The 24860-nt window shown below is 43.8% G+C and overlaps 1 protein-coding gene across 13 annotated transcripts in view; it reads right to left on the minus strand.

Annotated features, from left to right (window-relative positions):
- LOC129431262 (protein sidekick-2) overlaps positions 1 to 24860 on the minus strand; it is a 135484-nt gene that overhangs the window by 21109 nt on the left and 89515 nt on the right. For 11 of the 13 annotated variants that reach the window (XM_073874905.1, XM_073874900.1, XM_073874901.1 and 8 more), the window contains 10 exons: positions 12624 to 12746; positions 12075 to 12251; positions 11871 to 11981; positions 11308 to 11508; positions 9770 to 9881; positions 4306 to 4466; positions 3754 to 3913; positions 3403 to 3530; positions 3219 to 3320; positions 2864 to 3064 (listed from right to left, as the gene is read on the minus strand). In XM_073874905.1, the coding sequence (XP_073731006.1) occupies positions 2864 to 3064; positions 3219 to 3320; positions 3403 to 3530; positions 3754 to 3913; positions 4306 to 4466; positions 9770 to 9881; positions 11308 to 11508; positions 11871 to 11981; positions 12075 to 12251; positions 12624 to 12746 (1476 nt within the window). The remainder of the gene's footprint in view (positions 1 to 2863; positions 3065 to 3218; positions 3321 to 3402; positions 3531 to 3753; positions 3914 to 4305; positions 4467 to 9769; positions 9882 to 11307; positions 11509 to 11870; positions 11982 to 12074; positions 12252 to 12623; positions 12747 to 24860) is intronic. The other 2 variants (XM_073874903.1, XM_073874902.1) reach the window with 2 other exon arrangements.

Here is a 24860-nt window from a genome sequence, read left to right on the forward strand (position 1 = left end):
GCTGATTTGATCCACACCAGGCTAGAGATTTTTAAACATCCTTAATCCACACTTACTAGTCTATCAAATAATTTCTAAAATATTTTGTTTTGTGAAATAAAAGGATGCTTTGTTATATTGTTTATGCAATCATAACGAATCACACAATCATTTTATACGCAGAAGGAGCGATCAGCAGCTGCAGTGCACTCAGATCTGACCGCATACATACTACAATACACAGGTGTTCGGCGGCTTTTTACATCAAAGGACGACAGGCTATGCCATTTGGGGAGGAACTGCTCACTGATCCCCGTAATTTTATGGTTGGACCTGCCGAACAGGTTGAGCACTTTTATATACTTTGTTGAGCAGAGAGGCGGCACAGTTTGACTAAGCGGGCTGTGGGAACCGGCCGCACACCAGGCCACCAGACGGTGTTGCTAATATAAATCGAAATGTATAACTATTATCAGATGGGCCCACCGGGAAAGTCTCGACTCTCCCGATTGCCACTCCGCTACTGGTTGTAAGTGAATGCATTTTGGTCGCTGGTCGAGAAGCTTACCTCGCGACCAGATGTGACGTGCCTCACTCAGCTTCCAGGATTTGAGGCATGCTGCCTGAATCCATTTGTGTTGAAGATAGCATACACCCATTTCAGCAGGATCATGGTCCCCCCAATTCTATCTATCTATCTATCTATCTATCTATCTATCTATCTATCTATCTATCTATCTATCTATCTATCTATCTATCTATCTATCTATCTATCTATCTATAATCTGCGCTATCTGAATACTGTACTTAACTTGCTTCTATAGTCACTCTCAATGCTCTCAAGGTGGCTTTGGTAAATTCTCTCCCCAACGTGACGTAATGCAGTGCATTGTGTGGGAAAGTAGAATCATTGCAAACCGCTGTACTTTTTCATATTATATTCCGTTTTGTGATACACAACAACATAAAATACAATGAATAACAGCTTAAATGTTTATTAGCAACAAGCAAATTGCACAAATTAGTTGAAAAATTTACCCTGCAACACGCCCATTAATGATTCATTGCACCGCCCACCACGGTCCTGCGACGTGAGACCAGAGAAGTGTCTTGTCTGCAAGTTTTATTTAAAAAGTAGTGGAATTACAGTAACCCAGGGCTCCCAAAATTTTAAAATCCCTGGTAGCCCTTCGGGCAGACACAATTTTTGGTAGCCCGAAATGAATATAAGTAGCCTATAAGTAGCCTGAATAAAAAAATACACTGTTTAATGTAGAATATTGATACATTTTGGATTTCCATGTAAGCCAACTATTCCTGCCCATCCCCAGCTAACAATTTGGTTCCCAAAATGTTCCCTTATTTCCAAGGTTTTTGGTTAAGCAGGAATGTTTTCTTTAAGAAAATAAACATTCCCCCAATGTTATTTTTAGGTTATTTTATCGTTCCCCTAACGTTAGAATAAGTGAATTGTTATATTACTGAAATATTATATGAATGTATTATAACACAGGTTATTTTTTTTTATAAAAAAATACTTCAACACATCACACATTGTATTTAGATAACATGGTATTTTATCAAATATATAAACAGCCGTCCAGGCCGCTACTTCAGCCATCCAAGCCGGCCCAGCCGTCCAAGCCGCTGCTTCAGCCGGCCCAGCCACAGTTGCGTCCACGTGCTGCACCTCCCTGGACTGTGTAATCCTGTATTTCCTCCTGGACTGTAATCCTGTGTTCTCCCCCTGGACTGTGTAATCCTGTTTGTTTATTCTTGATATTATTTGTGGTGTTTTTTGTTTAGTGTGTCCCCTTGGGGTACACCAGGTGGCGTCCCTTGGGGGAGGGGTACTGTCAGGATCCTGTCAGAATGTTCTCTTGTTTTAATGTCTAGTTTAAATTGACAGGGTTCTGACAGTATCATGTTCTGTGTGGGAACACTTGGCCATGGTTTGTTGATATCAGGCCACGTGTTTTCTTTGTCTCGTCTCTTTTACCCCACTCCCTTGTCATTCTCATTGGTTTTTATTGTTTGATCCCTATCACCTGTTCCCCTCTTGATTTACCCCCTTATTTAAAGCCCTTGTGTTTGTTGTCTTGTGCTCGGTTATTTCGTATCGCCTGTAAGTCTTGCTCTGTAGTCTAGTGTTAAAGGCTAGTGTCAAGTTTAGTGTTTAGTCTGTTTAGTGTTCATTATCTTGTTTCATGTTGTTTGCCCCATTGTGGGCTTTTGTTTTGTGTCATTGTAAAAATAAAGTGTTGTTACCCCCAATATCATCTGCACTTGGGTTCATCCGCCAAGCGATTCATGACATAGACCGATATAACATTTAGAAATCATGCCGGGGCAAATCAATTCTTCGCAACAATAATTGTTACTGAGGGGTTCTCCTCATGGCCTACAGGTCCCAGAATCCCGCATTCCCCACACCTGCTCCTCATCTTAATTATCCTTACCTGCCAGCCATCACCCTCATCAGCTCCAGTATATGTTCCTTTGATTTCCCCTACCCGTTGTCCGGTCTACGTAATGTTATTATGTTTTTGTTAAGATCCATTGCATGTATATTCCTTAAGTTCCTTATTTTATTAAAGTTTGTTTGTTCATTGGATTTCCCTCGTCTCTGTTGTCCTTCCAACCTAAAATCATTACAGTAAACATTAAAAAGCACATTATCTCATAAATCTAGCTATGTGAATATATTGTAACTAATGATCAGTTAAGCATTAACTAATGTTTATTAATGACTTACTAATGAAAGTTATTATAAAGTGTTACATTAATTCCTAATTTATTATCATTTGCCATTGAGTTATTGTAAGTAGCCTAAAACAAAAGCTTCATTCTTTCATACGAGTAGCATATGTTCAGATGATCTTACTGGCAGCGGGGGTGATGTAGGATTCAGATTCAGAACTGGGTTCACTGTTTCCGATCTCATTCACAGCTCTGACCCGGAAATGATACTTGCAGAACGGCTGCAGATGAATCTCAATGTGTTTGATGTCTTGATGAACTCTCTCATATTCCCTCCATGTGCTTGCATCCGTACACTGCTCCTCCTTCATCTCTATAATATATTCTGATGGACAAGAGAGAAAAAAGCTTAGAGACTGGCATGCCTACAGTATTTGCTCTATATCGTAATATAAGTTGGTCAAATAATCATTGAGTAAAGAGCTGATATCGCTTAGTAGTCTGAACACAGGTCAGATAATGGTTTTCATTAAAATTACCAAAAACAGGGCTGTTGTTTTCATCGCCAGCCGTCCAGGTCAGAGTAACGCTTCGCTCCCTCTTTTCAGATATCTCCACAGAAAGAGGAGCACCTGGTTTATCTGAGGATGGTCAAGTGCAAGATTGAGTAGATAATACTATAGAGCTGTGTAAATATAACTGATGATCTGTTGATAGATTTACCCTGCACTGTGATGGAGCCGCTGGCGTCATCTGAATCTAGTTCAGTACTGATCTCACAACTGTATTCTCCTGAATCCTCAATCTGTACATCTATCACCTTCAGAGAGCCATTTGGATATTCAATGTACCTGCAGTCATGAAACAAAACAAAAAACACTATAAAGCCCATGGCACCGCTCAGCAATTGGCAACAATAATGTTTTGTCATTTCAGGTTATTGCTGTGATGAGCTGGAGCTTGAGAGTGGCTGATGTAATGCTGATACACCTACAGACTGTTATCCACTGATATATGTCATCTAAAATGGCTATTTTTGTCATTATATATGTCATCAATAGATGAAACTGTTACTTGTCGTCATTAGCAGATGCTGTAATCTTTTGTCCGTCCTTCTTCCACTGAAGGGTGAGATGTTTTAACTGGTGGTCCACGCTATATTTGCACTGTAATATAGCATCATTCCCACGAACGACCCGCAGGTGTTGGGGAGGGGCCACGATTTTTGTTCTGTCTGGAGAAATTAAAACAGGATCCAGTTTACTTCCATCATGTATATGTCTGTGTGACAGCAAACATGGAGTTGTGTAGAAAAATTCATTGATTTCAATTCAAAGAAAGTGGTCTGAGCTGAACGTCAGCTTGCAGAGGATTTCTGTCTGAAACATTCCCTTGTAAGAAACTCTTCTGATTGGCATGTCATGAAACCCATCACTATTTCCTGTAGATTCCTACCAGTCAGATATCAATGATCTGAGGTCCTATGGCTGTACGATGTATGTGGGTTTAGTGACGTCAGATAGATTTTCATTGAACAACAGACACAATGTGCATGACAATAGCAATTTCACAAAAGTAAACAGGACCAATTTTGTTGTTGTGTTAAACAATAATCTAAATACTTACTTAAGACTTCAAGTACGGCGCTGATGGTCACGTTACTGTCTCTCACTGAACACGTGTAACTGCCACTCTCCTCTTGACTCACATTACTGATCTGAAGATTTCCATTGGCCATCTGAGACATTTTAGCATTAGACACAGCAGGACTAGAGTCGAAAATCTCCCTGCAAACATCATTCAACCAATACATAACAGCTACCATGTTTTCTCTCTTCCCATTAACCCTTACATAATTAAACACAATCATTGTACTGTATGTAAGCACTTACAGTAAAGCTGCAGACTGCTCACATAATGAAATGATAATCTGATACGCTACTGGTGCCTACATTACACTGTCCACATACACACACACAGTTAATGTACTTGTGTATCTGCCTTGTGTGTGTGAAATAAAACACACCTGACCCTTAATCTGATCATTGGTAAAGTATATATGTCATTAAGTGTGAGTGGAGGTGCATACAAACAGTGTTGCTATCCTTTAATCTACAGTCAATTCTTCATCTGTGTAATCACTGAATGTGCATCTCACTGGACTCTGTTTTTTGAGGACAGTTTGTCATGACACGGTAGGGAAGTAGGACGCATACGCAGAGTTCACAAAATAAATAGCATTTAATGATAAAATAGGAAACCAAAAACACGAGGAGTAAAATGACGAACAGGTAGCAAACACAGGAACATCCAAAATGTGACACGGGGAACAGACAGGGTAGTAATGACAGTGATACAAACACTGGTATAAATACACAAAGACTAATGACACACAGGTGGAATGAATGATGTGATAATTAACAAGTGTCCAGGTGATGACAATATAGAACAGACACAAAACATGATACAGATCACCGTGACATAACCCCTCCCTCTACGAGTGGCTACCAGACACTCACATAAACACAAAACAAAAACAAAGTCTGGTAGCGAGGGTCCAAGGGAGGGGTGGAGGGCTTGGGGACCCTGGCGAAGCGGGCAGCCGCCGGGATGAGACCAACAGGACGGTTGGCCGGACTGCGCCAGGAGAACCGGAGCGATCGCTCCGAGAACCGAGGCAGCAAATTACCCCCCTCCTGGGAATCGTTGACGATCAGATGCCCCCGGAAATCATCTCCCATCCCCTCGCGGAAACGGAGACCCTCGCTCGGTAGCCACCCCAGGGAAATGATCGGGCGTGGTCCGTTTCGGATCCCCCTGCGAGCAGGATGGTGGTCCTCCGAGGGACCGTCGACGACGACTCAACCGTTGGGGGACCGCCTGGGCCGATCCTCCTCCCGCAGAAGCGAGCGATCACTCACGGTGGTCCCCAAGAGACATCGGGGCTGATGGGGAACGAACCCCGATGTCACTACTCCCCCTCGACGAAACTCCTGGGGGAGCCGCCCTCCGTGAACCTGCTGCGTCCAGTTTGGCTGGATCATTCTGTCATGACACGGTAGGGAAGTAGGACGCATACGCAGAGTTCACAAAATAAATAACATTTAATGATAAAATAGGAAACCAAAAACACGAGGAGTAAAATGACGAACAGGTAGCAAACACAGGAACATCCAAAATGTGACACGGGGAACAGACAGGGTAGTAATGACAGTGATACAAACACTGGTATAAATACACAAAGACTAATGACACACAGGTGGAATGAATGATGTGATAATTAACAAGTGTCCAGGTGATGACAATATAGAACAGACACAAAACATGATACAGATCACCGTGACACAGTTAACACGTAAAGAATGTGGGCATGGGTTAAGTAGGAAAATAATATATCCATTCACGTTTATGCATTTGGCAGACACTTTGACCAAAGTAACTTCAAGCTGAACATTTGATCAGTGTCATCAAATCAAAGATCTTTGTGTTGCGAGCACATGCTCTGCCAGTTGAGCTACATGAAGATTATGCAGGATATACTGTTGTAACAGCAATAGGTCTGTTACTACCTACACACCTCTAGGGGGAGCTACTTAGCTCCTGTTTTAAAAGGCTAGCATACTACAGAGCAAGTAGATGTGTGAAGCATGGTTTTGGTCTTGGCTGCGTTCCACTCCTGTTTTAGACACGCAATCGCAAACTTCCCTAAAAACTTCCCCTCGGGGGAATCCCTGTCACCATTTTGAAGTGCTTTCCACTTCGTCAAGTGAACGATGGAAGTTTATATGAACAGACCCTCATTCACTTGATTTTGACAGAGGGAGTGAGCCTATTTCATATGTACACTTCAGGTAGCTCCGTATACCACAATGCAACACGATTGTGACGTCACGGCATGTAAGGGTTTTGTCTTGTGTTTTGTTTGGTTTTGTGTTTAGGTCTTTTATGTTGATATGTTCTGTTTCAGGTCTTGTATTTTGAAATCCTGTTATGTCACATTTCACTTCCTGTTTGTCCATATATAACCGGTTCAATCTGATCATCTCAATGTGAAGTATTTTCTGCGCAACACCTGCCTTACCAAGAGTTCATGTTTTTTGTATCTTGTATCCTGTCTCTTGTTCATTGTTTCTGTTTTGATGTTCTGAATTTTGACCTGTTGCCTGTTTATTGGATTACGTTTTTGGATTGGTTTGCCTGCCCTTTTGGGATTTTACAAATAAACCTCCTTGCATATGAATTCGTCTCTCTCTCGCTTTGTGTAAGCAGCTGACGTTACACTTCAGCAGCTCGCACTTTGCACAGTTCAAATGATGGAGGGGGCTGTTTCATTTGCTGTGTCTTCCGCCAGTAGTGGGCACTCGTACAATGTAAGCAATGACGTACATCTGAGTGAATGAGACTGAGGGAAGTTACCAAGGGAATGTGATAAAAACGAACTGGAACACAGGGTCATTATTTGTTGGGTTTATGGGAATATTTGTTTTAATAATCCAAATACTTTATTTTTTCTGTTATGTTTGCTGCTAATGTAGATTATCTTTTGTTTGTAGAAGTACTTTTTATATAATTGTGAATCTCACTTCGTGGGCCTCAGGTGTCAGGATCCTGCCAGATCCTTGTTTTGTATTCAACTACTTTCAATCGCCTCAAAGAAGCCTTTCTATCCGCACCTGTCCTGGTCCACACTAATCCTGATCGCCTCTTCATAGTCAACGTTGATGCTTCCTCCACTGGAGCAGGAGCTGTTCTCTCTCAGTGGTAGGGAAATTCTCCTCAACTTCATCCGTGTGCCTTCTTTTCCAAGAAATTATCCCTGGCGGAGCAGAACTATGCCATTGGTAATCGAGAACTACTCGCAATCAAGCTCACACTCGAGGAGTAGAGGCACAGGCTGGAGGGTGCAAATCATCAGTTTGAAGTCAAAACCAATCATTGCAATCTGGAATATCTCTGAGAGGCTAAGAGACCCACACCAGGCCCGCTGGGCCCTCTTCTTCCGCTTTGACTTCATCATAACTTACCGACCAGGAAGTAAAAATATCAAGGCAGATACCCTCTCTCGTCTCCATAATTCAGCTTCCGAAGACCTTCAACCTGAACCAATCCTCCCTCCAGCCATGTTTGTCAGTCCTATTGTTTGGGATCACGACGAGCAGATAAACCAAGAAAACCTCCTCCATTCCGCTCTGCCTGGGACTCCTGAGGGGCCTCATCTTCGTGCCTAAACCATTATGTACCGAACTCTTGAACTCTGCCCACTCGCTCCGGGCTCTGGACATCCAGGTAGCAGGTGTACCCTCACGCTCCTCAGTCATTGGTACTGGTGGCCGTTCCTATCTCAAGATGTTTTTTTGTATGTCCAAGGATGCTCAGTAAATCAACACCCCCAGAAGGCTACCCATGGGTAAACTAGTGCCTCTTCCCATACCTCAGCAGTCGTGGTCCCATTTAGGCATAGATTTCATGACCGACCTACCCAAATCCCAGAATCATACCTGTGTCCTGGTAGTAGTGGACAGATTATCTAAAGGATGTAGACTGATCCCTCTGCCTTAACTCCCCACTGCCTTTGAAACAGCTGAGGCCCTCTTCAACAATGTGTTCCGTAACTTCGGAGTTCCAGAAGACATAGTATCAGACCGCGGACCCCAATTTATCTCTAAGGTATGGCGAGCCTTCTTCAAACTTCTTGAAGTTACTGTGAGTCTATCTTCGGGATATCACCCACAAACTAACAGCCAGACTGAGCGAAAGATCTAGGAAATCGGATGCTATCTGCGTACTTACTGCCACCAGTACCAGGACAGCCGGAACCGCTATCTTCCCTGGGCTGAATACTCCCAGAATTCCCTTCGACAATCTACTACTGGGCTCACCCCTTTTCATTGCATTCTGGGTTACCAACCTCCTCTCTTCCCCATGCCTGGTGAGCCCTCTACAGTTCCAGCTGTCGACCACTGGTTCCATCAGAGCGAGGGGTTTTGGGACTAAAATCGGACCCTTCACCGTGCAGAGGCAGCTGAACTCACCTACAGACTCAACTTACCCTCACAGTACAGGATCTCACCCGCTTTATTTAACAGACCCACTGTTGGCCTTCTGTTCCATGTGTGACACACTGATAGCTAAATCATGGATTTCTTTACATTTTTTCACCCCTGCTGCATTTCAAATACACTTTAACATTTGTTGGACATTTTGCAAAAACAAAGGATCTATCAAGGATCATCTCAGATAAGCTTTCTCTAATTTGTCATTCTCATCAAGTTGTAAGGGTTTTGTCTTGTGTCCTGTTTTGTTTTCTTGTCATGTCACACTTCACTATTCACTTCCTGTTTGTTTTGTATAAAGCCACTTCCCACTGGTCATGTCCCCGCAAAGTATAGTTAGCCTGCATGCATTACCAAGCGTTCATCATTTTATCCTGTGTCCGGTTCCTGTTTTGACCTGTTGCCTGTTTATTTGGATTCTGGGATTTTTACAATAAACCTTTTTTTTTGCATATGGATTCTACTCTCTCACGCTTTGTGTAAGCAGCCCACGTTACACAAGTATGCCACTAAACTATTGTTTACTTTTTATTCTCTGTGTGTGTGTGTGTTTTGTTTGACCTCATGCACTGAAAAAATGACTTTCTTAGTATTTTTGTCTTGTTCGCAGTAGAAATATCTAAAAATTTTTAAATCAAGATGTATTTTCTTGATGAGCAAATCACCTAAGGAAATAACTCTAGTTTTTAGACAAAACATATCAAATTTAAGTGGTTTTTGTCCTTCTAGGAGTTTTCCCCACCGGGTTTTCTCCTAGAGGGTTTTTTCGTCCCAGGGAGAGTCAGCCTGGCTTAATTTAGCACTTTACCGTATACATGACATTATTAATACGCTTGCTTGTATGGTTTAACCTTAGCCGCTATATTCTACTTCTTATATTATCTATTGGTTTTCTGTGTTCTCCTCTACATCTACTCATGTAAAGCTGCTTTGCAACAATTAACAATTGTGAAAAATGCTATATAAATAAAATTGAATTGAATTTAATTCATATGTTTCAAAAACATCATTGCTTAAATTCATATGTTTGTGTTTACCAGTCCACCTTGGGTCTCGGGGAACCAAACGTTCTGCATTCAAGTACGACAGTGGATCCGGTTGGTTTCCTGTACAGTAATCCATCAGCTGTCAGGATCTGAGGAGGAAGCTCTGACAGACAAATGAGAAGAAAAAGTCTTAAAATACATATATAACTGTCAGCGGTGCGTGTAGAGGGAGTAAACTGGAGATAATCATCTTTAATTACAATAATACAAGGATCGGCAGACAGGCATGTAAATAAAATGTATAAATAAAGATCATTCAATGATGTGTGGATTAAATACTTTTATTTTATAGGTTTAAACATTCTTTTGCAGTGAAGTCTGTTACATGTACCAGAGTTTTTCCTAAAATATATATGATATTTATTTCTAAAACATGCTGTGAGTAGAGAAAGCATTAACTATGTGGCATCCTTTTCCAATGGTTTTCAGATGTGGATTAAATATTGTATGTTCTAACAGAAACAGCTGTGAAAAATCAACATCTGATTGTCAAATATAAACAAACAACAACGGTTGACAATGCAATTCAACTGAATGTCAATTTATCTTCTTAAAACAAAAACTTTAAAAATCATAGAAATACTTTTTATTTGGTAATAAACATATAACAGTAAATACAGATTTAGTAAACTATAAAATTATAATGTTGTACTGTTGTGTAGCGCAAATGAGTGTACTGTATTACTGTTGAAGAGAAGCAGCACTGTCTTAAAGGAGACATTTCACAAAACTTTTATAAATCTTAAATAAATCTTTAGTGTCCCCAGAGTACATATGTGAAGTTTAAGCTCAAAATACCATATAGATAATTTATTATCATGTTAAAATTGACACATTTTAGGTGTGAGCAGAGATGTACCATTTTTGGTTGTGTCCTTTTAAATCCAAATGAACTGATGAAATGCAAACACTAATCGCCATGATGGTGGTTTGTAGAAATTGAAACTCAATTGTGCTGGCAATTATTTTGTCTCTCTCTCTGCAGTAAATGGCAGTGTCGTGGTTATGTAATAGTGTCATCGCCCCCAGCCGGTAGGGATGCTGATTTAGGAAACACTCCTATGGGTCATATTTCAAATGACCTTTATAAGTTGGAGATAGGTCAGACTTATCTGTGCCTTTTATTAAATTTATCATCATAAAAGTTATCACTCTTCAATAGAAGTCATAAGCCAAATGCAAGTTGCAGTAACTGATATTGACATTATACAACAAAAACGACTCATGAAGAACTAACATAGATTTTTTCCCCCAACATGTGTAAAAATAACAGTGCGTGGTTTCAAACACTGATGTTCTTTCAGAAATGTATAAAAGCAAGAACCTGGCAGACGATGAGTTAATTCCGGTAACAATATATAATAACTTTAATTAGCAAGTCATTGATAAACATTAGTTAATTGATCATTAGTTACAATATATTAACATAGATAAAAATATACCATAGATTTGTATATTGTGTACTATATCCATAAACAGAGGGCATCCATACGAAGCGCATTATCGTGATTATGTTCAGTTGATCTTACTGGCAGCGGGGGTGATGTAGGATTCAGATTCAGAACTGGGTTCACTGTTCCCAATCTCATTCACAGCTCTGACCCGGAAATGATACTTGCAGAATGGCTTCAGATGAATCTTAATGTGTTTGATGTTTTGATGAACTCTCTCATATTCCCTCCATGTGCTTGCATCCGTACACTGCTCCTCCTTCATCTCTATAATATATTCTGATGGACAACAGAGAATATAGGTTAGACACAGGCATGCCTACAGTATTTGCTCTTTACATTAATATTACGTAAGGGATAATAAACGGCCTGCTGTGCATTAAAGGATTTTAACTGTATGATGTGGAGGCAAAGAACCACCACACGTGAAGCGGACTGCATTTAAAATGCTTTAATGCACGGCAGGCCATTGATTATCCTGCTTTCTCTATGGTCACATGCCAAGTTATAGACAAGTTCAAACTAGTAATATTCTTTGCAGTGCAGCATTTGACAGAATGACCTCACGTTAAGTTCATAAAGCAGCTCACTTCTTAAATGCATGCTTCACAAAGTCATATTCAGTATGTTACTGGCCTAACCTTTTTTCAGGTAACCAAAGCTGAAGGCAAAGTTTTGATGTTTGTCTCCGGGCCCCCAGCTGAGGTTGACTGGCGTCTCACCCACAGTCATGTTTATTACAGATGGAGGTTCTGGAGAGGAAACATACAAATGTTCTGCTGTCGCACTTCATTTACAGGTCCAACTGTAAATCAAAGCTTTAAATCTCTGATACGCAGCGTTACCTCCATCCAGCATGGTGGCACCCTCTCTTATTATCGGCTCACCGACGCCAGCACAGTTGCGAGCTCTCAGGTTAAATAGGTAACGACTCTGTGGATTGAGATTATCCACCGTAAACTTTGTTACGGCCGGCAGATTGATGGATTCCACTTGCCTTGGACTTGAATTTCCATCCAGAACTGAGGGGAACAGAACAGGAACCAATCAAAACTATTTGGAAATTTTAATATCTGAACAGTGATCTTTTAATAGCCAGAGATATTTTCTTTAACTTCATTGTGTTATATCAGTATCCTAGCAATTTATCAGCCAGTGCAATGAATCGGACACTATTTGCGTTCCCTGAAATTATCGCCATCCACCAACAAGTTCAATCAAGAGACTAGCAGGGCTTTAAAGGGATTAAAAATACAAAGCTAAGAATGTGTTAACCCTTCATTCTTTGAACATATCTGCATTATTTTGTTACTGTATTAGAAAAATTAACTGAATTATTGCTTAAGCACTAATTGGAAGCCTCAGCATGTAGTGAAAGTGATGATGTCACTCACTCTCTTGGTACTGTAACAGGTAACCTGTGATGACACCGTTGGGTTTGTGTGGAGTTTGCCAGCGTAGGGTGATCTGTGTCTCAGACAGACTCTCAAAGTATAAGTCAGTAAGTGGTCCAGGAGCTACACACCAAAAAACACACATTCAGTTTATCTGTGAAGCAACCTGATCTCACGAATTTCCGTGGCATAGTCACGGAATTTTGTGCTCATTTTTCCGTGGCATTCTCACGGATCTCCGCATTTTTCCGTGGCCCTGCTACGGACTGTCTTTTTCGTGGCATTCTCACGGATTGGTTACTCAACTGTTTTGCCCTATTTTCTTACCATTTTCGCTTCGGTTTAGGGTTAGATTTACATGAAATGACATCCCTACCCAAACCCAACTCTAACCCCAACGCCAGGCGACAAATGTTTAAAGTTTAGAAAATATAAAAGAATAAAGCAGAAAAAATAGTATAAACTAGGGCCGGGACTTTAACGCGTTAATTAAGATTAATTAATTACACAAAAAATAACGCATTTTAATCACACTTATTACAGTTTTTTACAATCACTTTGCTACTATTTTCAGAACCTTGATGTCATTTTTCACGGCTCTAGATACAAAACTCAAAACGGTAATCACTTGTAACACAGGCTGTCTAGTGTTCAAAACATTGCATTGTGCATTCACATCTTTAAAGACATCTTGCACTTGCACAATCATTGTTTCAAAACACAAATTTACTGTGAAATACCATGGAAACATAACTATAGATCACCCACACACAAGCAACTGATAGTTTCACTAAGTCATTGTTTGTACAATCATTAAGTATTGTAGAACAAAATTGGTGATACAGATTTCATTATGGTACATGTAGAGCAAATACATATCTGTAAAAGTACTGCAGTATTAGAGAGAATACGACAGACACATTGGAATCATTGAACAAAGTTTGTAATGTATTGATGAAAACACTACAGTACAATCACAACATAGGTCACATCATTTCACAATCTGCACTCAATCATCAGTAACAAGTTGGCAGAATTGGACAAGCAATTACAAGGGCCTGCATCTATACAGTACAGTGATAATTGGTTCATGCTCCATGCTTATTGGTTACAATGAACCTCATTATCTTGAAACTTTCATGATTTTCAGTAAACATGGAAGATTCTTTGTCTGTTTCCATACAACTATTACGAATAATGCAACAGTTACTTATCATTTTGGGCAGTTGTATTGATTGATAGTTAGATCATTGTAAGAAAATGAATAGACACTTATTTGAAATGTGATGTGTGAATAGCCTTTTGAAACAGTAGTACTTTGATGTTAAGTTGTGTCATATTGAACATGTGATTTTGGTTGAATGAACAAATGATCCAAGTTTTATGTGTATTGTATCCAAGCAATTGAGAAAAGAGTTAAGAGTTTTGAAAAATGTGCATTTTGATCTTTGGTTGTGAGTTGTGTCTAGAGTTGTGAAAAATGACATCAAGGTTCTGAAAATAGTAGCAAAGTGATTGTAAAAAACTGTAATAGAGTCATTCGTGCTGCAGACCCTGTTTTAGTTCGAGAACTCCGGGGTTGTGATGCAGTGTAAATAAAAGTGGACGGAACCTAAACGAACAGCTGATTTTAACGTGACAACGCATCAATTTCAAAGTAAAAATTATTTATTCTGGTAAATGGAGGTTTGCAACGGAGGTTTTGCCCAATAAACATCTACCAACAAACTACAGATTATTTTAACATGTATCCTAATGTCTGTTATATGTTAATGTTTGAGTATTGTTGGGTTTAAATATTGTTGTAATGTTGTTTTGTTTCAATTTAATTAGTTTATTACGAGTTTAATTTAAGTTTTGTTTGCTACTTTAAAACTAATTTCGTTTCAAATAATTTGTCTTGTAATTATAAACAATGTTTTGTTGTTAGGTTTTGTGAATATAAATTAAAAAGAACATTAAAAGCAACACCGTGCATCTCATTGATGCATATGCTACCGAATGCCAAAACATGCAGTGAGTAGCCTATATCACTTACTTTTCAAAAAATCAGCCTGGCAGTGCCCAGAAGTTAAATTTACACGCGCATTTAGAGCATAATGTAGCAGCACGTTTGATTAAGACTTTTAAAAATCAACTTCATATTAATTTTAATAGGCTACTTTGACGGAGGACACGCACAGAAAACAGCGACGGCAGGTAAAGGAAACAAGTTAAATGATAGTTTTTCTGACGAATAGAGTCAGTTTGTAAGAACATTTTTAAATTGACTATAAGATCATCAATATGAACTCTGAACAATGAACTATTATAAACATAACAGCAAGAAAAGCTGAAGAGGAACTCGCAACATTAAAGCAATAAGCATTTATGTAGGCTAAAGCTATATATCACCTCTTATTTTTTTTAATTTAGTTAAGTTTCAATGGTAACACTAAAGGCGCGTACATTATGCAGCGCTTTTCACATCCGAATCCCACTTAAGAAACCTATAAACGATGTGCAACTTAAAAATGTGCATAATATATTTTTTATATATTTTAATTTTAATATAGGCTATATAGTATATTATGTTTTGTTGTTTTTATACGCGAGGTGGGGCATCCGCGCACATACTGTAGGTACCGGAACACAGACAGTCAAAACCTGAGAAGTCCCGAACCCTGCAATTATTAAACAAATGACTACTTTAAGAAATGCGGGCCAGGAAGCGGGTCGGGTATAATATATATATTTTTTTCTTTGCGGGTTGTTTAAACATTGACCCGCGCATCACTGGTAAGCGTCGATAAGAGCATGGTTGTGTGTAAGATATGCAACAAGGAATTCACATATCATCGCAGCACATTGAGCCTCAAGTATCATCTCAATGCAAAACATACAGCAGCTAGCGTGGACATTAGCCCGACTCCGGGTACAACGACTTGGTTGAACAAAAATAAACAATATTTTGTTAAGCTTATGTATTCAGTCATTATTCATAAAAATCCATGTAAAAATACTTCTTAATGTTCTCAGGTCAAATATTTATATGAGATTAAAATGCGATTAATTTAGATTAATTAATTACAAAGCCTCTAATTAATTAGATTAATTTTTTTAATCGAGTCCCGGCCCTAGTATAAACCAATAGTTAAAGTGACATATTAACGCAAACACCAAATCTAACCCTAAACCGAAGCGAAAATGGTTTGAAAATAGGAAAAAGCAGTTGAGTAACCAATCCGTGAGAATGCCACGAAAAAGACAGTCCGTAGCAGGGCCACGAAAAAATGCGGAGATCCGTGAGAATGCCACGGAAAAATGAGCACAAAATTCCGTGACTATGCCACGGAACTTTGTGAGATCATGTTGCTGTGAAGACATATCTGTAACTGTAAAACAGTAAACGTGTTGTGTTGCCTTGTAGCCCATTTGGTTTTAATAATTCAGTCATAATTTAAGAAAGTACTTAAACAGTATTTGAAATGTCTTGTCTAAAGAATCAATTGGATTTTTATGATATCATGGAAAATTTGTGCATTGTGCTTGTCAAGCAGATACACATATACCAACAATCAAGCATGTACGTACAACTTCACATGATTTAAACATTACAAACTAAACTAAATAAGCAACATGAAAATAAATCAAACAATAAAATCATGCCACAATTTGTTGTAGTGAAAAACACTTGAAAAGGCTGTTTTCAACCTGATATCCCCCTTTCTATGATTCAACAACCCACTAGATGACAAGCAGTCCGGTTTTAAATGCAACCCCTCAACAAAAACAACACTACTATCGGTCACAGAAGCATTAAGGCTAGCTAAGGAGGAATCCAAATTTTCGGTTCTGTTCTGATTCTGCTAGACCTGTTGGTAGCCTTTGACACAGTCAACCATCAGTTCCTACTAGCCACCCAGATGGTCCACAGCCCACCAGATGGTCACTAGAATCAGTGCTTGGTCCACTCCTTTTCTCCACCTATACATCATACTTAGGACCTGTAACACAGGCACATTGCTTCTCCTACCACAATGCTAGTGACAGCCAAATCTTCTTCTCATTTCGCCCTGATAATCCCACCATAGCTGCAAACATTACAGCCTGATTAGCAGACATCCTGGGTTTGCTGAAGAAACGCCACCTCCAGCTGAAACTCGCTAAGAGGGAGCTGATTGTATTTCTGGCACAACCAAAGATACAGCACATGCTATCCCGCCTAAAGGAAGCAATTTCAGGGAAAGGTATCCAGAGAGCTGAAATGACGCAGTCCAGATGGCTGTTCTCTGACCCTGCGCAGTGCCCCTAGACCGTTTTCTCTGAACATGCCGATGCCGCCCAGCTACCCTCCCCGGTGACCTCCCGGAATGGAGTGAATTTTGTGTCATAATTAAACAAAAATATCTAGCACGTGGCAAACACACCGGGCTGCATAAATGACATCCATGCATCCCCTGGCCGCCTACTGCTCCCACTGAATGCCTAAACATCCCCCTGTCCACCTACATCCCACAGGCCACCTAAACGATGCACCGGCATCCCCCTGACCACCTACATTCAGCATGCCGCCTATACCACGCCCCGGCAACCAATGGGATGATATTACTAATTATGTTCATTTGTAATTTGTATAAGCTATGATTGGGATGATTTTACTAATTATGTTCATTTGTAAATTATATAAGCTATGATTGGGATGATGTTGCTTATTATCTCCAATTTGTAACTTACATAAACTATGACTGTGATGCTCTTTCAGACTTGGAGTTTCTTTGTTGATTTTGAGTCATAATAACAATTGTAGAGTAACCAAGAGAATCTGCTGAGTACAATAGACTTAAAAAAAAAAAAAAATTGTACATAAACCATAAAAAAGTTGTAGCTGGATGGGGCTATATCTCAGCTCTGGAATAGCCTAGAATGTGACTCCTGTCTAAGTATAACCACCCTCTTTCAGAATCCAGAGTTTCAGGAGTGTAGAAGGAACTTTATTTTTTGCCTTAAAAACACTAGTAGCCAAAGACTACTGGTAGCCAAAGAAACCATTGAAACATTTCAATAGCACATGTGCGTTAGCTGCCTGGCTGGAGCAAACAAATATAAACTTAACGCAATATGACCCAAGGTCACTAGTTCCCTTTCAGTCTGTCACTACGACGTCATGTCGTGAGCGACGAATTGGGAACCACTTCGCGGGTGACCTATCTACTTCGAGAAACTATAAGAAACGGCAATGAACTTGGCATGCAGGTATTTGCATAATGCCGGCGCCGCCCCGCCAGGTGCGTATATAAGGCGCAGGTGCATAACACCAAATCAGCTTTATTGCTTCGAAGCCGGCAGACATCTGCTCTCGAGAAGCTGTTTAAACTGATCTTTGTAGATCCCTGTTCTTTTGGAGGAAAAGGAAAAAATCTCAGATTGCTGAAGTTGGTTGGGCAAAGACTCCTCAGCGGAGGCTCGCAGTGTTTTCTCCACCCTTTCTCTCTCCCTCTCTGTCTCTTTGATTTAGGACTTGAGTTCGAGTGAGTGCGTTGCCTCTCCCTGTGTGTTTCACCAGCTCGCACAAAGGAGTGATTTCCCTAAAAGAGCAGCACGTTTGAGCTTTGTGTCTTTTTAAAGACAGCCACTCATTCGTGTCACGGTCGGGTTCGTCTTTTTAAAGATGGAATTCCGTCCGTGCTCCGTTGCTGGATGCGGTGTGTTCATCGCTCCCCGGGATGGCCATGAGCGTTGTCTTTCGTGTCTGGGGCTCCAGCACGCAGAGGTAGCGTTGCGTGATAGTTCATGCTCCGTCTGCGAGGGTATGACTATGACGGATTTGCGGAGACGGGTGTCGTTCCTCCGGCAACGGCCCCCGCCTTCCAAGTCTGGAGCTGCTAGGGGTGCAGTTACCAGACGTGCGAAGGATGATCTCCGTATAACGGTGCTGGGTCGGTCTGCTGGTTCGTCCAGTAGCTCCCAGCGCCCTGATCCGTTGCCAGCGGAGGTGCCGATGGAGACGAGCGGCCCGTGTTCTACGGTGTCTTCGCGCTCTGTCGAGCCTCCACCTGAGACTTTGTCCACGGTAACGTCGGAGGGGGGGTTGTCACCCTTGGAGGTCGATCCGGAACCGCTCCCGCCTTCGGGCAGGGTTGCGGGTCCTGCGTTCGATCCCGAGATGGCAGCCATGCTCGCTCAGGCGGCGGCGGCGGATGGCTTGGAGTGGACTGAACCTCCCCCACCCGAACCGTCCCGCCTCGATGATTGGTACTTCGGGGGTGCCAGGGCTTCTCAGTCCACGCCCCCGGTGCCCTTCTTCCCCGAGGTGCATGAAGAGCTGACGCGGTCGTGGAAAACCCTGTTTTCCGCCCGGAATCAGCCGTTTCAGCCTTCTCCTCTCACCTCTCTTGAGGGTGGAGATGCCAGGGGGTATACTGGTATCCCGTCAGTGGAGCGGCCGGTCGCGATGCAGTAGGGTCCGGCAGGTGTTGCTTCCTCCTGGCGGGACCAGCCTGCTCTCCCTTCACGCGCTTGTAAGCATTCGTCCGCTCCAACCGGCGCTGCTTACAAAGCCTGTGGGGAGGCAGCTTCAGCCCTGCATGACATGGCATTGCTGCAGGTTCACCAGGCTAAGGCTCTGAGGGATCTTCACGAGGGAGGTCACGATTCGGCGGAGTTTTCCGAGCTCCGTGCGGCTACTGATCTTGCGCTTCGTGTGACCAAGGTCACCGCACGTGCCGTTGGTCGTGCGATGTCTACCCTGGTAGTTCAGGAACGACATCTCTGGCTGTGCCTGACGGACATGAAGGACGCTGATAAAAACCGGCTCTTGAATGCTCCGGTTTCCCAGGCCGGCCTGTTTGGCGAGACGGTTGATGAGTTTGCCCAGCAATTCTCCGCGGCCAAGAAGCAGACTGAGGCCATCGCTCAGATCATGCCACGTCGGAAGCGTCCTGCGCCTGCCCCATCCACGTCGGCGTCTCAGCCTGCTCCTCGCCGAGGGCGTCCTGCGGCGGCCGCCTCCGTTCCTCCCCGGGGCTCTTCTAAGAAGCGAGGAACCGGTCGTCAGCAGTCCGCCCCGCCCGCTCAGCACGCTTCAAAGGGTGGAAAAGGCAGTCGAAGCGGCCCTGAGAGGGGCGACCTAGAGATGGAGGGGATCGCTCTTCGGGAGATGGTGAAGGCACCACTCCCCCCACCGGAGGATGGCCGATTGGGGAATCCTTTGTTTCATTTTTCTGTTCCGCCGATTTTTCAGTCGGCACCCACACAGACACAGAAAGAGCGAATTCCACTTTCATCTCTAGGTCTTCAGATGAGCGCCGGAGACACGAGTGGGCTCATAACCCCCCCTTCGTTCTCCGACTCATCAGAGGAGTACGAGAGCGACGCACGAGCTCATAACCCCTCTGCGCTCTCCAACTTCTCAGGGGATAGGAGACAGTCACGGGCTCATAACCCATCGTCTTCCTCCTCCTTCGCCAGAGGGTGCATCGAGTGGTGTGAGGTGTCTTCAGCAGAGCCTCTCTTACTCATCCACCTAGCGACGGACTCAGGTGAGTGTTATCACACACAACACTGCTGTCGGTGCGGCCATTACGCACACACCGGCGATCACCTCCGTTGCGCCCGCCGCGGGTACACCGATCGTGCCTTTAGTCCTCCTCGCACAGTATCTGGGGGCGTGGGAACAGCTTCCCAGCCCGTCGCGTTGGCTTTTACGCACGATTCGTCTCGGCTATGCGATCCAATTTGCCCGGCGTTCCCCCAATTTCTCCGGCGTTCGTTTCACTGCGGTGAGAGCTGCCGATGCGCACGTCCTCCGTGCGGAGATCGCTGTCTTATTGGTGAAAGACGCGATCCAGCAGGTCCCTCCAGCCAAGATGAGGTCGGGGTTTTACAGCCCTTACTTTATTGTACCCAAGAAAAGCGGCGGCTTGCGACCGATCCTGGACCTGCGTTCGCTGAACCGTGCACTTCACAGAATGCCGTTCAAAATGCTGACGCCCAAACGCATATTTCCATGCATTCGTCCAAAGGATTGGTTCGCATCCATCGACCTGAAGGACGCGTACTTCCACGTATCGATTCTCCCCCGACACAGGTCGTTTCTCCACTTTGCGTTCGAGGGGCGAGCATACCATTACAAAGTCCTCCCATTCGGGCTCTCTCTGTCACCCCGCGTATTCACCAAAGTAGTGGAGGGGGCTTTAAAACCCCTGAGAGAGAAAGGTGTGCGCATTCTCGCGTATCTGGACGATTGGCTAATAATAGCTCAAACACGTCAGACGCTGTGCACACAGACGCTGTGCACAGAGATTTAACTTTAAAACACCTCGCTCTTTTGGGTCTTCGGGTCAACTGGGAAAAGGGCAAGCTTTGCCCCGTGCATAGAATCTCTTTTCTCGGGATGGAACTGGACTCGATCGATTTGACAGCTCGTCTAACAGAAGCGCGTGTACAGTCGATTCTGACTTGCCTGAATACATTCAAGAGCAAGAGCGCGGTCCCGCTGAAACAATTTCAGAAGCTTTTGGGGCATATGGCAGCAGCCGCAGCTGTAACTCCGCTCGGACTGCTTCATATGCGACCGCTTCAGCATTGGCTTCACGATCGAGTCCCGAGGAGAGCGTGGCTGCGTGGCATTCACCGTGTTATCATTACACCTGCGTGTCGTCGCACTTTCACTCCGTGGTTAGACCGTGCGTTTCTCCGAGCCGGTGTGCCTCTGAGACAGGTCTCCAGGCATGCGATAGTATGCACAGATGCTTCAGACACGGGGTGGGGGGCCACGTACGATGGGCTTGCGGCTTCGGGGGTCTAGACGACACCCCAGCTGCATTGGCACATAAACTGCCGGGAAATGTGGGCTGTATATCTTGCGCTCGTCCGTTTCAGCAACGAGTTACGGGGCAAAGATGTATTAGTTCGAACAGACAACACTGCGACCGTGGCGTACATCAATCGTCAAGGCGGTTTACGCTCGCGTCACCTGTCGCATCTCGCCCGTCACCTCCTCACTTGGAGTCAGAAGAATTTGAGGTCTCTTCGTGCCATTTACATCCCGGGCACGCTCAATGTAGAGGCGGATGCGCTCTCTCGGGCTGCGCGTCCCGGCGAATGGCGGCTTCACCCCATTGCGGTTCAGCAGATTTGGAGACGTTTCGGCAAAGCGCAGATAGATCTGTTTGCTTCCCCAGAGACGACCCATTGTCGCCTGTTCTATTCACTAGCCGACGACTCGCTCGGCGTGGAGGCATTGGCACACAGCTGGCCGCGAAACATGCGCAAATACGCGTTCCCTCCGGTGAGCCTCATTGCGCAAACCCTATGCAAAATCCGGGAGGACGAGGAGAGCGTGCTGTTGGTGGCACCGTATTGGACAACCAGGAGTTGGTTTCCAGAACTCTCTCTCCTCGCGACAGCCCCTCCGTGGAAGATTCCCCTGAGGAAGGACCTTCTTTCTCAACAAGAGGGCACATTATGGCACCCGCGCCCCGACCTGTGGAACCTCCATGTGTGGTCTCTGGACGGGGCACGGAGGATGTGAGTGATTAACCGCAAGAGGTATCTAACACTATTGCTGCTGCGCGAGCGCCGTCTACGAAACAGGCTTACGCGCTTAAATGGAACCTGTTTGTCGACTGGTGTTCTTCCCGAAGTGAAAACCCCCGAGAATGCCCGATTAGTGTTGTGCTTTTATATCTCCAGCGTCGTTTGGAGAATAGGCTGTCACCATCCACTATTAAAGTCGATATCGCTGCGATATCAGCTCACCATTCACCCGTAAACGGTAGGACAGTGGGTCAGCACGACCTGGTCATTAGATTTCTCAGAAGCGCTCGAAGACTGAATCCTTCGCGTCCTCCCTCTATTCCTCCTTGGGACCTGTCCTTGGTGCTGAAATCACTCCAGGAAGCCCCATTCGAGCCTCTGCATAGTGTGAGTGTTAAATTTCTTACTATAAAACATTAACTCTCCTTGCTTTGGCTTCTGTTAAGAGGATAGGGGATATTCATGCATTTTCGGTCGATGATTCGTGCCTTCAGTTCGGGCCGGCTGCATCCAGCGTAACACTGAGACCCTGGCCCGGCTTTGTGCCCAAAGTTTCCACCACTCCTTTCAGAGATCAAGTGGTGAACCTACAAGCCCTGCCTTAGGAGGAGGCAGACCCAGCCATGGCTTTGTTATGCCCTGTTCGTGCACTACGTGTGTATATAGACAGGACGCAAAGTTTTAGGACCTCAGACCAGCTCTTTCTGTGTTACGGTTGTCAGCAGAAAGGAAAAGCTGTCACCAAGCAGAGGATGTCCCATTGGATTGTGGATACTATAGCCCTTGCATATCAAAAGCAGAATGTGCCTTGTCCATTTAATTTACGTGCTCCTCTACACGCAGTGTGGCATCATCTTGGGCACTGGCTCGCGGTTCCTCGCTAACAGATATTTGTAGAGCTGCAGGCTGGGCGACACCTAATACGTTCACAAGATTCTATAGTGTTCGTGTCGAACCGGTTTCCACTCGGGTTCTTTCTACTAACTAGTTAAGAATGCCGAGGGTCGGCTCGTGTGTCGGCTTGGAGCCTCTATTTTGGTGCTGTACATTTGCACCAATATGAATGGCCATCGGGGCAAAAACGTCTCAAAAACGGTTTTTGCCTCTCCTCCACCGCCCTGATAGCTGGTGTTGCGGAGCATCCGCTGTCAACCTATCACTGATGTATTTTCTGTAAACCTGTGTAGGCTAGGCGTCCACATTTGTCCCCTACGTGGGGTTCATTTGTGTGTATAGTCCGTGGGGTTCTAATCCTCCGCGTTTTTCCTTAGCAGAGCCTGCTCTGCATCTCTCGGCATACCATGTATTGTTCAGAGACTTTTTTGAGCAACCTGTCGGTTGTTTCATATATTTATGTCATCCATTTAACCTTCTTAGGGGATGGCTTCCGCAGTGTTCTAGCTCCGCTCAGTTTAGACGCTTCCCCAGTTCGCTGCTTCACTATCGTGGGTTAAGGAACAGGTAGTGACCGACCTTCTGCATTTCGCCTTAGGTTCCGCCCCTTTATGTGGAGGGCGGAGGGCTTTTGCAGGCACTGGAAGGGTTCAGCTGCAGTGGCGTTTTGGTAGGGATTCCCAATTCGTCGGTCACGACGTGACGTCATAGTGACCGACTGAAAGGGAACGTCTCGGTTACGTATGTAACCCTCGTTCCCTGAAGGAAGGGAACGGAGACGTCACGTCCCGTCGCCACAGTTTGCTGTTCCATTGCTGTTTTCAGGCCGGGCACTGTTGCTCGGCTTCTCAGCAATAATATAGCTGATTTGGTATTAGGCACCTGCGCCTTATATACGCACCTGGCGGGGCGGCGCCGGCATTATGCAAATACCTGCATGCCAAGTTCATTGGCGTTTCTTATAGTTTCTCGAAGTAGATAGGTCACCCACGAAGCGGTTCCCAATTCGTCGGTCACGACGTGACGTCTCCGTTCCCTTCCTTCAGGGAACGAGGGTTACATACGTAACCGAGACGTTTTTTTTTCTCTAAAACCAACACACGCACAACTCTGACTGACTATGAGGCTGATAATGGCTGATTTCTCTGAGTTCGATCGACTCAGGTATTACTCACAATGTTAAACAGACCTGGGACCCAAAGTAATAGATTAGGACCCGACCCAGATGGGACTTCCTGTGATTTTACTGAGTTACAGGAAGCACCCACCTGCAACTTAATTGACGCTAAATGGAACTGGCTCTCTTGACAAACTCTACAGAAAGTTGCATCAAGTGGCTCTCTACTGAGTAGACGATGTTAAGAGGTGCAAAAACGTATTTGTTGTTATTTTTCATACATCTCTGCCTTACATAGACCTCTATGGTAGCTTGTGCCTGTGAAGGCCTTGTGCCTGCGACCTTTGACTCCTGAATTCTAGAACATCCCATCTTTCAGCTAAAAATATAGGCTGTTTGTGCATTTTGGGCCAATTAACTCTTTCCTCGCCATTGACTAAGGCTGCCCTAATCCTACCAGCACTAGCCTAGCAACATAATGGTATAGGTTGCAGGTGTCCCGGGGTTTTGTTAGGCCAAAGGGCCTCGAACTTGCCGTGCTGTTTCTTCCGAGGCCCCTGGACATCATATCAAAGGGGCAGCTCCCTGGGAACAAGGCAAACATTTTTAAAGTTTTACACAGAAATCTCTCATGCAGGCCACTTGCTCACAAAGGCCTCAAGACCTCTGAGTTATATAGCGTCCATTTACCAATAAAATATTGCCTG

The sequence above is a fragment of the Misgurnus anguillicaudatus genome, chromosome 13, assembly GCF_027580225.2.
Source record: "Misgurnus anguillicaudatus chromosome 13, ASM2758022v2, whole genome shotgun sequence".
NCBI classification, from domain to species: Eukaryota; Metazoa; Chordata; class Actinopteri; order Cypriniformes; family Cobitidae; genus Misgurnus; species Misgurnus anguillicaudatus.